General features: G+C 43.2%; 2 protein-coding genes across 8 annotated transcripts; one reads left to right on the top strand and one right to left on the bottom strand.

The window, feature by feature from the left end:
- The first annotated feature begins 635 nt into the window (after positions 1–635).
- Positions 636–7,032, top strand: LOC105185157 (serine/threonine-protein kinase dyf-5). Of its 7 annotated transcripts, none has more exons than XM_011144450.2 (10): positions 636–696; positions 2,210–2,495; positions 2,761–2,882; positions 2,967–3,179; positions 3,377–3,724; positions 3,930–4,097; positions 4,301–4,432; positions 4,676–4,921; positions 5,498–5,715; positions 6,132–7,032. In XM_011144450.2, the coding sequence occupies exons 2-10, from the start codon at positions 2,340–2,342 to the stop codon at positions 6,242–6,244; spliced, it is 1,716 nt and encodes a 571-aa protein (XP_011142752.1). In that variant the 5' UTR covers positions 636–696; positions 2,210–2,339; the 3' UTR covers positions 6,245–7,032. The 7 variants fall into 7 exon arrangements, with proteins under 7 accessions (XP_011142752.1, XP_011142750.1, XP_019697839.1 ...); XM_011144448.2 differs by having other exon boundaries at positions 4,676–4,957; XM_019842280.2 differs by having other exon boundaries at positions 678–746; positions 4,676–4,957.
- Positions 7,033–7,141: 109 nt separating this feature from the next.
- On the bottom strand, positions 7,142–12,909 carry Ent3 (equilibrative nucleoside transporter 3). Its single transcript, XM_011144445.3, has 10 exons — positions 12,740–12,909; positions 11,816–11,970; positions 11,564–11,692; positions 11,405–11,479; positions 10,749–10,972; positions 10,498–10,609; positions 10,153–10,323; positions 9,728–9,915; positions 9,155–9,395; positions 7,142–9,045 (listed from the first exon to the last, which is right to left on the bottom strand). Exons 1-10 carry the CDS (start codon positions 12,907–12,909, stop codon positions 8,648–8,650), a joined length of 1,863 nt encoding a protein of 620 aa, XP_011142747.1. The 3' UTR covers positions 7,142–8,647.
- Positions 12,910–13,901: the final 992 nt, after the last annotated feature.

Genomic DNA, 13,901 nt, shown 5'->3' with positions numbered 1-13,901 from the left:
CGGTCATCTGGCATTTCCGGACCGAATGTATCGTGTCTAGATACTCGTGCACCGTGACTCATCGACTAATTCATTCGAAAGCATTACTTTCATCGATTGATTTAACGTTGTGTCACTTGTCATTTATCTTCTTCACTCCTATAATTGATCGTTCGCGCACATGTTTAAAGGCAACCAACAAACTGCCAGACCCACGAGCTCTCTCTCTCTCTCTCTCTCTTTCTCTCTCTCGAGTCACGATGCGTACGATCCGAGAGAATATTTCAGCAACAATTGGAAAGTGTTGTCGGGACGACAAGGTAAATTTACCAGCTATTCGGTGTCCAATAAGTGGACTTGTTTCTCAGTGCTCAGTCCTTTAAGAAGTTTATTTTCTCATTAGATACTAGCCGAAATCCCACCCACTTCTGTTCACGTTTAAACTTGCCGCGCGCATCGTTTCTGTATTCTTTCAGATCACCCAAACCTAAAGCAACATCTCGATTGGTTCTTCAGCTTGGGTTCCATTCAGGTTTGGCGACGGTGATTCGTCGATATGTAGGGACCCTAGGAAAGCAAAAAACGTTTCGATTGCCGGCAACCGCCGGCGCTGCTAGTACGATAGTTGGACTTTTCGCAGCCATTGGTAGCCATAGCAACTACGAATTATGGCCGCTCGATTAATAGTTTGCTGCTGAATGACAGCTACATAAAAAGGTAATCAAATACGTGGCGTCCTGTGAAATTGTCTTTCTGCTTTTTGTTCTGTGAGTACAAGCTCGACCTTTCTCTCTACGTAGCACAACGAGCGACGGCAGATTCAAAGAAATTCAAGTTTATCCGTTCTCCCCGAAGTCATCCGACGACTCGACTTTGTTGTCGCAGCCCGAATGTCCGCTCATTCGGTTTTAAAAGCGTGTGTTTCATTCGTGTCGAAGCAAATCAAGATATGCGAATCTTCGAGTTGCGTATTTCGACATCGCGGTGAATTGCGAAATGAAAGGCGGAAATAGCGAACGGAGAATCCCGCGTAATTTGCAGGGAAAGCGGGTTCGCGGTCGAGACCGAAAGAAACAATTTGAGGAAATGAAAATTGCACTCGTAGGAATACGAGATGTGTATATTTTAAATGTTCCGTCGTGATTTCTCGTGATATGTAATATTTTCCAAAATGACATTTTAATTTTGAAAGTACGTCAAATCACTCCCGGACGCGCGCGCATATTTGCGCGGAACTGCCGGCGAAGGGGCGGGAGGGAGTGGTGAAAAGGAATGCGATCAGCTCGAGAAAATCTATATTCTTGCATGTTTGACCCGCACGAAGATTGTTCGCGTGCGACCGTAAGAAAATGCTAATCCCGACTTGATATATATATATATATGCATGTGTGTATATGTGTATATATATATATATATATATTCACATGTCACGTTGCAGTGTTCTAAATAACGTTTACGAGCATTCACTTGCTCCTTGCAGTCGCAGCATTCTCTACAGTAGTTCTACAGCATTAACGTAATACGCAGCCGAGAACGCTTCGGGATTCGCGCGATCTTTCGGACAATGTATCGCGTATACAATGTACACACACGTTAGTCTTAAATAACTCATCGATCGTATACCCGTGCGAGCACCTGGCTGGTTAAGATATATCGCGAGTTCGCGGCAGTTCCGCGACAACGACGTGTCTTTGACGCAATGTCGAATTAAGATCGAGACGCGAATTGTCTTGTCGTCCCTTGTCAGCGCTTTTTTATGCGAATCTTGCTTGTGCCGGGAGTGTCGCGTATCAAATATTCATTCAGCTGCTCTAGAGTCAATACTTTGCGCAACTCGCATCAGGAACTTGTTTATGCACCGTGACGAGGCTTTATTACATGCATCATAAACCGCGCTTACGTACGCAGGTGTTTAAGCTTATATCTGAGAATTTAAGTACTGTTTCTGTACTATAAATATATGCAACGCTCGACACTGAACATTCGCTCTGTCGCGTCAGAAAAAAGAAAAAGAAGCAAAAATTTCTTGGATCACAATATTTGAGACTCGTACGCTTTGACAGTTCTTTGTAAATAGTTCAATATTTTTGGCAATTTGTTTTTTGCACTTTGTGGTGGAATTAAAGTAGCACTCTCCGTGTACATATAAGCAGAGTTTCGATTCGTCTTGAAGTAGGTAATTATTCATTATTCGTCTAATATAGGATATCTTTGATTCGTGTGATTATAGCGAGTGCGAAGGACATGACGCGATGCCGATTTCGGTGGCGTGCGAATGCACGTTTGATGTAATGCTCGTGACTGTTACATGAGGAGAAACAATACGAAAATTTCCAAGTGGTCGACCGTGTGAATGAAGAATGAATCGATATATAACGTTGAATCAGTTGGGGGACGGGACCTTTGGTTCAGTCGTCCTCGGGGAACGTATCGATACCGGTGAAAAGGTCGCTATAAAAAGAATGAAGAGAAAATATTATTCCTGGGAAGAAGCTATGAATTTACGAGAAGTGAAGGTAATGGATTAATCCACGAGCGAAATAAGCGAAAAAAGAAAGAGGAAAGGGAAGGATCTAATTGTTATACAATTCTTTTTGGAAGAAAAAGTAATTTCCCAAAAATATACAGAAAAAAAACCTTCGTTTGTGTATTAATTGGACGAAAACTCATTGACGTGATTGATAGAGTGGGGGGGGGGGGATTTTCTAAAGAACAAAAAAAATGAGTTTTTTCTGTGCTTTGAGACATTCGACATTGCGTTGATTATCTTTTTCGTTGCAGTCACTAAAGAAGCTCAGTCATGCAAACGTTGTAAAACTTAAAGAAGTTATACGGGAAAATGACGTGCTGTACTTCGTTTTCGAGTATATGAAAGAAAATCTCTATCAATTGATGAAGGATAGGTATGCTTTCGCCAACATTTATATCGCACAGACATTTCTTTAACTGAATTATTCCCATCATTGCTTGAATCGCTCGAATTGCAGGGATAAGTTATTTCCCGAACCAGTGATTAGGAACATGGTGTACCAAGTATTGCAAGGTCTCGCTTTCATGCACAAACACGGCTTTTTTCATCGCGATATGAAGCCGGAAAATTTGCTATGTATGGGACCTGAATTGGTCAAAATCGCCGATTTTGGATTAGCGAGAGAAATTCGTTCGAGACCTCCGTATACGGACTACGTCTCGACTAGATGGTAATAATTTTGACGTCTGAAAATAATAATGCGGTAGATGGATTTATAACTCCCTATTGTTTTAAGAATCGAAAAAAATTAGGAACAAAGAAGAACCAACATTCTAAGGAATGTTCCTTGGAATTTTTTTGTTCCTTCACGAAATCACAATTCTCAGTAAATCAATCCAGGTTTATCTACCGAATTGGTCTCTGCAGGTATCGCGCACCAGAAGTGTTGTTACATTCGACGACTTACAACAGTCCTATCGACATTTGGGCAGTCGGCTGCATAATGGCCGAATTATATACGTTCAGACCACTATTCCCTGGCAAAAGCGAGATCGATGAAATATTTAAGATTTGCTCCGTGGTCGGGACACCGGACAAGGACGACTGGCCGGAGGGATACCAATTGGCTGCGGCTATGAATTTCAAATTTCCAAATTTTACGCGCACGTCCTTGGGCGTTCTGATTCCGAACGCCAGTCAAGAGGCGGTGATACTCATGGAGGATATGTTGCAATGGAATCCCATCAAGAGACCGACGGCTCAACAGTCACTCAGGTTGTTGCAAAAAAAGAGTAAACCTTTACGCATGTAAAGGACGGCGACGACTCTTCTCGCGACATTTCTCGAAAAAAAAAAACTTACAAATAATATTTTAAAAAGTAGATAATTCATATAATAAAATTTCAAATTAGATCATTCTTTTCATAAATTCACGCTAGACGAAAAGACTTGCATGACTGACTCTCTGACCTGTTTTCAGATATCCGTATTTTCAAGTCGGCGACCCTCGTATAATTAACAGTAAAAAGATCGGCGTAATATCGCAACGAGAACTCGCCATGAATAAAATCAATCTTCCACCACCCATACAATCGAAACAGTACAATTATTCTCAGCAGGACCTCGTCAATAACCTAGTTCAGTCAAGGTGAGCTTCACTCAGCCGTACATATACATGCATAAGCTGTCTCAGAATTATAAGGTAAAGAGTCCATCGCGTGATTTCGTCGTATAAAGTATTTCATTTTCATGACATTTTAAGCTCGATTTGTTTTGCGTACACATTATAGATTACTAGATTCGACTCGATTTCAATCTCGTCTGATGTAAATAAATATATCTTATTTGTAGAGTTCCCGAGAAGATGGTTGTTCAATCGCAACAGCAGCCGGCGGCTTTACCGTTGTTGCATCACAACAATCACAAGCACGACAGCGAAAACACCGCAAAGTGGCAGGATGACGATTTCACTGAACTTTTGGGGTACGTTGCGCGATTATCCCAGGAGATAATCTCTTTCGAGCACACTCCTCTCCACTATCCTCCGATATCAATCTCTTAATCTTCTGTTGTGCTAATCTTTGTTATAATTATTCTTTTCTTTTTTTGTATTTATTCTTTTTCTCTTTCTTTTTTCTTTCATTTCGTGCGTTACTTTGTTTATTATTACTCTATCTTTTTGGTTGAAACAAATAAATAAATAGATCTTCCGATTATCTGCGTCAGGAGCAAGATCGTCCCGGAGAATCCGAGCGCAATGCTCGTGCCCGACCGGCTATACAAGGAGAATCACGCCAACTGGAACGCCAACTACCATCAACCCGATAATCTGAAGCACAGCAACGCGAATTGGTCATTACCGGTGTGGAAGGAGCCGTCGTTGAGAATGTGGAACAATCAAACGAATCAATCTAACCAGATGAAGAGCTCGCGCAAGGTCTCGGCGAAACAACACTACCTCAGTGTGGCTCGGTACGTCGCAGGCCAGAGCACAAATTTGCCGTCCAGGTATAGAAAGTTCCGAAATCTAGTACAAAGAGTTCTGATCACGTGTGCCGTGTTATCGATAGTCATTCGTCTTCTGGCACACTATCATGTAAGACAGGATCAATTAGCCCACGGATCGACGAGTTCGCTTGAATTTACGTCGCTTTATGGAAATGGACGCTTTCGAGTGCAATTTTACAACTCGTCAAACGCAATTGTCGAAAGTTTCGCGTTCTGCGTTTTAGCAAATATCGTAAGATCTTTAGCGGCTATGCTATCGAGAGTCGCGTCTCTGTTGCGCACTTTTTCCAACGTTCTCGACCTCGTCGGATTGTTGCTTTGTGAAATTTTTTTTGACATCACGTGCCTTCCTTGTAAGCCAATCGTTCGAACGATCACGAATGTGCGCTTCGACTACGTCGAGTGTGTCTGCGAATGAATTCTCTCAATTGTAAACTCCAAGTGTACAATAAATTGATGCGCGTTCCCACCAGTTTGTCACCACGGTCTTTTTTTTATTGCGTCTATTGTTTAACATTTTTTTTTCCATTGACTTTTAAGAAATGGGGATACCGATATTAATCGGTCGAGGCTGCTGTTGAACGGGCTCATCGGTCAGGCGGCATCCAACAAGTACGAGGACTTTACCGAGTCCTTCTGGGCACCTCGAGATAGTATTGAGAATCAAACGAGACAGCATTATCTCGCGCGAAATCGTTACATCGCCGAGCAAAGCTTAAGATTACCTTATTCCAGCGTGTATGGTACTCAAAATATCAGTAAGTACTCACGTTATAATACCGGTTATAGCATCCTTGCTCCAAAAGTGAAACTCTCTATATCAGATGTTCAGATTTTATCATCAATGTTCAATGCGCAACTCAATTAATATTAAAAATATTTTAATATATTGAGATTCTTCCATATATTTTTAGAAATTATATTTTCAGTTCGGAGGTGGTTGTTCGGAAGTTCGTGTGTGTCCAGCATTTTCAATTTCCGAATCTGGCAATCTTAATCTTGACATTTTCGCAGAAAAACTCATTTCTTTCCCGTAATTGAGAAAAACACTGATAACTTTCAAACGGTGACACTTTTGGAAATAGGAAGGTTGCGTTGTAATCGCGGCCAGTAAGGGAAAGACAAATATGTCGCGACACGTAGCCGTCTAATACGCGAATTTTCTTCCCGACAGAAGCTACCAATAAGCCAACGTTTCAACCGAACTTGTTCGGAAATGTTTTCAATGCAAAGATCAGCGGCGGATCTCACGGCCGAACGGACTGGGCAGCAAAGTACCTTAAATGACCGTTGTAGAAAAGAATCGTTTTCCTCTCATCTCACCACTTGACGACTCGTCAACGTGCCCGTTCTCTTAGGCGATTTTCCTAACTGTGATAGAACGATCGCTGTCGTTCCACTCGGACGCGGAAATGCGCAAAGGAAGAACGCGCTTTTCGCTTCCGTGTTGCGGTTTTGCGAAAGCAACACTGTAGATTTTTAATTGGAACAGGCAGCGCGACATTTTAAAACAAAGCGAGACGCGGTATTTGCGTCGATTCCATCATCCACGAATACTGTCGTAAATATATTATCACATCGCAGCATTCCATGTAACTGCGCGACTCGGGAGCCGAATATATAGATTTCTCTAATTATAAGTCGTCCATATTTACACGAGTGTACGAAAGAGAAAGTGAGAGAGAGAAATGTAATTATACAAAAAAACTAATGACTTGGGATGACGCGATACGACACGCAATTGTATAAAATGCGTTATGTTATATACATATATATTTATTATTATTTGTACATATTAACTAATTACGATACAGCGTGATGTCTCTACGGCAATTGATCACAGTAAGATCGCGCAAATCTCGGACGACCGAATGTCAAATTACCCTCGCTGCGAAGCGAGCGATCGATCGTGGAAACGAATCGACGCTAAGCACGCAAAAACGATCGGGTGTATGTATCATCCCTTGTTTTCGGCGAAGAGTCAACGATAGAGTCGGCCACGCTGTGTCGTTTACTGATACATTGTACGCGAATTAGGACATTAGAATGAAAAATATAACATATAACGAACAATGCACACGTCTCCTATGCGCTAGTCCACGTAATGCGTTGCGCGCGGCTTACTGCCGTGTCAATCGAGTCTATTATGTTTCCTCGTAACATCGTGATTTTTCTTACGTATTCTTTTTTTTTCTTGTTTATTACATCTTAACATTACAGACTTTGATTATAATTTCCTACGTTTACACCGGATATGTCTTGAGCAGGTAATGCGAACAAAGCTGGAGAGGAGAGAAGAGATGTTTATGTGGGGGAAAGGGGGGGGGAGAGAGAGAGAGAGAGAGAGAGTCTCAAATTTCCTCATTTTGAAAAGTATACACGTATCGTATAAATATACGTATTTTACTATATTAAACACACCGTGCACCGAGACGCGTGTGTAGAGAACGCTGTATGCTCGACGGTGCAGAATATGTAACTACAGCGCGATAACTTCTTGTCCACCAAAATTTCTCGTTTGTTAACCATTGCAGCGATTTATATAACATAGCATCGGAACTCGTCGGGGAAGACTGTCGTAGCGGATCACCGACAGAGATTCTGGGCTGATTCGCTGGCTCAAACTATATCACACAATGCGTCTCTTATCCCGGTAGTCATGCCGGAAAAACATGAAATTACAACAAAGACGCGAGCCAACATACCGGAATAAGTACACGACGGACCGTCTCCTATTAAAAGAATTACGATTAACGATCCGATACCGGCGCAAAAGGCACGCAATAATCCCAACGGAAAAGGAACATGCGCGTAATCTCGCGTATCTCTCGCGGATCCTGCGGATTTCCCCTCGACCTTGTTCCGGCAAGCGCGAGACTTCGATCGGTCGCGACTCCTTTGTGCGTCGTGTTTTACTTTTGGCGATATGTATCACGGAGATTAATGTCGAAAAGGTGCGAAATTAAAAGTGCGCGGTGCATTATGCGCGTAAATAAAACGAATGCGATGAACCACCGAGCCGTTGCAACGCGTGCATCTCCGTAAAGCAAAGTGTAAAATCCGACTTTCATTCGAGAACCAGCATTCCTTGCAACATCTCCCGAGACGAAGAAAGCAACGGAAGCGCTCTCACCGAATAGGCATTGCCGAGTATCTAACAAGAATCACAATGCTTTATCGTTAGCCTGGTGCAAAAACAACGGACGATCTCATTCCTGTAATTCTTCTTCATCGTTAAACGTGAAATTAAGCACTCGCGTTCTCGTGTGTGCGACTCATATTATGCAACGTCTCTTGAAACTTACTCTTTACTCAAGATTTTCTTATCCAACACTTGTCGTTTCTAATGGTGAATAGTCGTGCGCAAAGAATAAGCTCCAAAGTGACATCGAACGCGTTAATGCCGGTCGGTGTACGGTGTACGTTCTACGATTAACACTAGTAAAAGTATTGAAATGGAAAATCGGCCGTTCTTTTTACGCCATTCTACAATAAAGGATCAACCAATCTAAAATATCTCACGATGCCTTGCAACAAGTCTTTTTCAATTTTAAGCTCACTTTCTTTGACACGAAACACGCTTATTCGCACGCACGCACACACACATACATAAACACACACGCGCTCTTTCTCTCTCTTTCATTCATATGTCAGTACCAGAGATTCAACATGACGCACAACATGCGCATTTTAATGTTGCAAGATCGCGTTGCTCGCCGAGACAGTAACGTTAGTCAAGATCTTGGGCAAGGTCGTCGTCGATACGTCCAATGATCCGCCAGCGGTCAGCAGGCTCACGGTGCTATTCGACAGTAACGTCGACGTCAGAACCGTAGTCAACACGCTAGCTGTGGTCCTCGGCTTCGATATCGTCGTGGTCTTCTCGATAGCGGGCAAAGTAGAGGATATCGCGGTCGTCAGGACACTCACGGTCGCATTTCCAATTGCAGTCATCGTAGTCGTCGAGATATCCAATTTCGGACACACATCCTTGGCTTGCAGCGGTGGTCCGAGACAGGCGTCCATCAGATAAGCGAATGTAGATCCGATGGTTAAGCCGCCGGTGTACGACAAGGTCATAATGTTGCCTAACAGAAAGCAACACGATGCGTCGAGTGATGGTATTGCTTTCTTCACGCAATGACTTGGCGCGAGATAAGCCGTGTGCTTTACAGATTAATAAGCCGTTCGACTTACCTGCGAGTTCCCGATATTCCTCCGGTACTTTGCTGGGCGCTTGAATCATGGGTATAGAGCCGACTAAACCGTTGGTGAGTCCGAGCACCCAAGACAACACGATCGGATGTATCTCTCCGGAAAGGATAGGAGCTTCGCGCGGAATCGCGCAGAATAGAAATAGCGGGATAAGTATGGCACGCGCAGCAGAGATCCAGAGCACTTGCGTACGTTTCCACGTGTAATGTATCAAAGTGAACATCTGCGGAACAATCAGATAATCTGCGTTACATACACTGAGAAAAAATTGTATCAAAATTAAACAAATATTTATTTGAATACGACTGTGAATACATTTATTCAAATTAAACGATTAGTTTCTAAAATGAAGTACAGAGGTTCTCTCTCTCTCTGAATGTAAACTGTTTTCTTGAATTTTAGAAAATAATTGCTTAATTTAAATAAATGTATTCACAGTTCGAACAAATATCTGTTTACATTTTAATACAATTTTTTCTCAATGTACGAATCCATATAAATATTTTTTCTTCTTTTCTGCTTCTGGATGCGATACAAACGATTCGAAATCGATACCTTGCCAATTAAATCGGAAGCGTTGAAAGTGGTCATCAGAATAATCGGCATCCATGATTGGAGTTTGCAGGATATTATTTCCGACACGATTCCTGGGTAGAGAGAGAGCGTCACGGAATAGGCAAGCCCGATGCTGATCATGTAAGGATAAATCAGTTTGATAACCTCGAGTCTCGCGAGCATGCCTCCTAAAAAGATATATTGTTGATACAATAATGATAGAAAACATGAATTTAACGAAAATGCGTATCACGCCTGAAATTTGATTGGTGTGCAGATGGTATGACAATTTGATTTTGCATAAATGAATACGCGAGCGACAGTGATTGAGAAAAAGAGAAAGAGAGATAGAGAGAGAGATAGAAAGAGAGATAGAGAGAGAGAGAGAGGGGGGGAGAGAGAGATTTTTAATTTCTAATTCTTACTTTTTATACCGGACCAACGTTTGCCCTTGGTTTGCGTTCCACAAGCTCCTCGCATAACTACAACGTCTTCGACTTTATAGGTCGGCCCGGCGCTACCAGGAGGATTGCCTGACGGGGCACTAGGCTCGTATACTGGATTGCTGAACGAGAACGCAGAATACTGTCCGGATGCTAGAAAAATTCGGTTGTAGTTATCGTCGCAATTGCGATATGATTTGTCCAACAATTTATGTGACTTATATTGACATTATTTATTAATTCTTTCGAGTAAAGCTGGTATATCTATTTGGTAGTATGATAATTTGTACAAGTGTTCATTTGTTCATAAAAATTTCTCTCGCTTACCAGTTACATCAGCACTTCCGCTCGCGGATTCTGGCCCCAATGGACTAGTCTGAATTTTTAACACTCCGTACTGACCCTTCGAGGGATCGCCGACTTGGTCTAATGGATCCATCTATTTGATATAAATGAACGTATAGATGATTGTTAAATTGCGTACGAAATGTTTGTGCAATGTGAACGGTCATTGGGCAATTTTAAGAGAAATCAAATATTTGATATATCTCAGTGATAGATACAATGTAGCCGCGTACCAGACCGACGTCCTCCGTTGGCTCCAACGTGATTCGATTTTTCTCCTGACATAGCGTTATGTAGAATTGCACAAAGTCGCTCTTTCGTACCACTTGATGCAGCACGAAGCAGAACAGGATCGTTAAAATCGACAGAATGAAGAACAAGGATGTGTTACAACGCTCGTCGTTGAGCAGCAACTTCGTTAATACCCGACTAGTCGACACCCAGAAGCCAGCGATACCTGAAAACGCACGATCAAATATATTTCTGTCAAGGGCTACACCGAGCATCTGTAAATTTATAACAAGAAGACATATAACACTGTTGTCTGCGACATATAAATGTGTATCGCGCTAGACACCTATAATATAGACACCCATAAATCAAATCGTCGAGGGCAACCACCTCTTACAATCCTTCAAATCTCGACGTTCGGCATCTAAACAAATAAATCTTTTAAATTGTAATTTCATTGAAATCCACTCTATATCGGACGATGAATAATGTTGTTCCGTTACTTATTTTTGCTCCTCAAGTTTATTTAATCCGGGCAAAGGCAGGCGGGTTTTCGACGGCTTGAAAGTTTCTTTTTTCAAACACAAATCATGTGTAATACTTCGCCGTTACGTTGAGCCATGCACAGATTTGTTATCACTCATAGAATAGTACTCACTTTCTCCAGTCATCACGGCTTGGGTATATCGACTAGGAAGCATGGATGTGTATCCGTAAAAACTCGATTGCTGAACTGAAATGTAATGGAAGAAAAATGATACCGATGTTGTGATCGACAGTCGTCATCGCGAGAATTTCGAACTCTATTCTACTCTACCTGTACAGCCAAGCGACACTATTGCGATAGCAGCCAAATTCATCTTATAGGAAGTCGCAACGCCAAAGACTTGCCACCAAATTTCGCAGATCAGCACAAAGTTCAGAGTGACGAAAGATACGAGATATCCTATAAGTTTAAGACCAAGTTATTCATTCTCCTGTCGTTTTCGGATCGTGTCAACAACGTTCCTTTTCTTTCTTTCTCTACACATTTATTATTAGCTCGAACCCGACTCTTTGCGTATCTTACCGAATGTTATTCGCGTGTTGAGCGAGAAAGTCTCTACCAAAATATTGTTCGCGGAGACCGCGATGAAAGCTACGCTGATGTAAACGACGGACATGTCGAATATCACGGTAGTCTCCGGATATCTTTCTTGAAAATAATCCACCGCTATGATAAAGCTGCAACAGACAATGGCGTTATTGTGGCACAAATTGCCAAGAGATTTTCCTTTTCAATTTAACGCCGCCACCGCCGTCGATAGATATACGAGATCGCGTGAACGATATGTTTTGCGAAACCCAACGTCCCTCGAGGTGATTCCGTTTACGGGGCTAACCGAAGCTACAATTTTCTTGTCTGTATATCCCTGACCTGAAGAATTCAATTTACTGGAAGAACCATGTTCGCTCATTAATTACTCGAAAATTACGAACGCTTCGGCGTTTCTGTTGATGCAAAAATCGACTGCAAAATTCGGCCGAGCACCGAAAGGTGAAAAAGTAAACGGCGGTAATAGGAAGCCCGGAAGCAAGACAATCGCCGTATTCGCGTAATCACGATTATGTGTGAAGATGAAGTGTCTTCTCATTGTGATTTTCTCGTCATCTTCACGTCACGTTGTAACGTTTCTAATCTATTTGCCTCACTTCCGCGTGTAACGATATTTTATGAATGAGGATGCTTAAAGACGCTGCTCGCGCAATGAGTGTTGAACACCCGAAGAAAGATCTTCAGATGACTGAACGCTTGCGGTAAAGATACACCTTCATTCGACGATATCTGCGGCGTTAGCGATCTAAGAATTAACATTGACGCAGAAGGGTCTTTGACTCTTGGCTCGATCGCGCCACAAAACCGCACGATTGCATATGCGGATATAATATATATTATACATATATATATATATATATATATGCGCGTATAAACGTATAATCTCCGCCGCAGGACCTGTTGTAGGGCAGAAGGAAGCCTACGCCGCCAAGTATCAGGGCCATGTAGATGCAGTTGTTGGTGTCGACAGGCGGCGAGAGGTGCTTGAATCCCTTGGAGAAATTGAAATCGTTCACGCCTCTGGCCTTGCCGAGCTGGACGTAGCCCCGGCTTAAGTTCTCGTCCATGTTGTCGGAAGAGAGTGGAGTCACCGACGGAAGCGCGGATGCTCGACGACGAGCGGTGGGAACGACGATCGGTGCTCGGACAAGTCCTCCTATGAGTCCATGATACGTGGTGCTCACGTGTCGTCGGCAGGCTCCGTCGCGCGTGCACCGTCGGTGTGCTTCTCTCTCTCTCTCTCGCTTCCCAGACACACCGGTCGTAGTCGCTCGGTTATTCCTATGCCTCGGCCACTACGTTATTTACACTTCCTCGCGCCGAATACGCCGAGCACGGTCTTCCCTCGTCGTCCTTGGGCGCATGCTTGCGAGTACTCGCGATATTGATTCCTGCGCGCGTCCGATGCCTCCTCCGCATCGGCGGATTAGGAGGCGGCGGCCTCCTAATTTCGCGCTTCTCGTCGCATCGCGTCGCCGATGAGAACGAATGCTGATGCAGCGCGCGAACATGCATTTCGTGTCGCGCACTGGTTACCACTAAATGACAGGACGCTCTGTCACCGAGAGGACTCGAATCAATGTAACGTACGTGTATAATTGTTGCGAATTATGCACCATTTATCTCTAAATATCTGGGAACGAGTTTCCGTTTTCGTGATGTTTTACGGCTTCGCGCCATCGCACTTGTTCGCGGCGGGGATCCTATTTTACCGACGATACGCGTTACGTCGGTTGAGACTCAAACTCATTGCGGACATTATCGGCCGCGAAAGTTTACCAGAGTCGAGATTGGATGTAGATGACACGCGACGTCCATCAGTTTTCGCAGACGTCGGCGCAACGCCTCTTTCTACTCTTCCCCGTAGAGATAAACGTCGATCACGACGTAAGATGACTGGAAGTGACGTCAGTCTTATCAGTCGTGTTGTTCTTGGCTGCTCGGAAGTTCTCGAAGAGCACTGCTGGGAGATCCAAAGAATTTCCGGGCGTGCGCATTGAGTAAACGCTGTGGGAGCCTCAGTACCGTATTAATTTAAAGGTATTTTATCGCCCGTAAG

This window comes from Harpegnathos saltator, unplaced genomic scaffold, assembly GCF_003227715.2.
Source record: "Harpegnathos saltator strain DR-91 unplaced genomic scaffold, Hsal_v8.6 scaffold659, whole genome shotgun sequence".
In the NCBI taxonomy this organism is placed as follows: domain Eukaryota; kingdom Metazoa; phylum Arthropoda; class Insecta; order Hymenoptera; family Formicidae; genus Harpegnathos; species Harpegnathos saltator.
The sequence above is the reverse complement of the archived record's forward strand: the minus strand, read 5'-3'. Positions and strand labels throughout refer to the sequence as shown.

What these genes read in the sequence shown, in the direction of transcription:
- Ent3 (XM_011144445.3), bottom strand. Translation starts at nt 12,909, where the DNA reads ATGGACGAGAACTTAAGCCGGGGCTACGTCCAGCTCGGCAAGGCCAGA. An exon ending in CGGAAGTGCTGATGTAACTG is followed by an intron (nt 10,324 to 10,497) that starts GTAAGCGAGAGA and finishes GAATTTTTCTAG; the next exon opens with CATCCGGACAGTATTCTGCG. An exon ending in CTTCCGATTTAATTGGCAAG is followed by an intron (nt 9,396 to 9,727) that starts GTATCGATTTCG and finishes ATTGTTCCGCAG; the next exon opens with ATGTTCACTTTGATACATTA.
- LOC105185157 (XM_011144448.2), top strand. Translation starts at nt 2,340, where the DNA reads ATGAATCGATATATAACGTTGAATCAGTTGGGGGACGGGACCTTTGGT. An exon ending in TATCAATTGATGAAGGATAG is followed by an intron (nt 2,883 to 2,966) that starts GTATGCTTTCGC and finishes CTCGAATTGCAG; the next exon opens with GGATAAGTTATTTCCCGAAC. An exon ending in GATTTCACTGAACTTTTGGG is followed by an intron (nt 4,433 to 4,675) that starts GTACGTTGCGCG and finishes TATCTGCGTCAG; the next exon opens with GAGCAAGATCGTCCCGGAGA.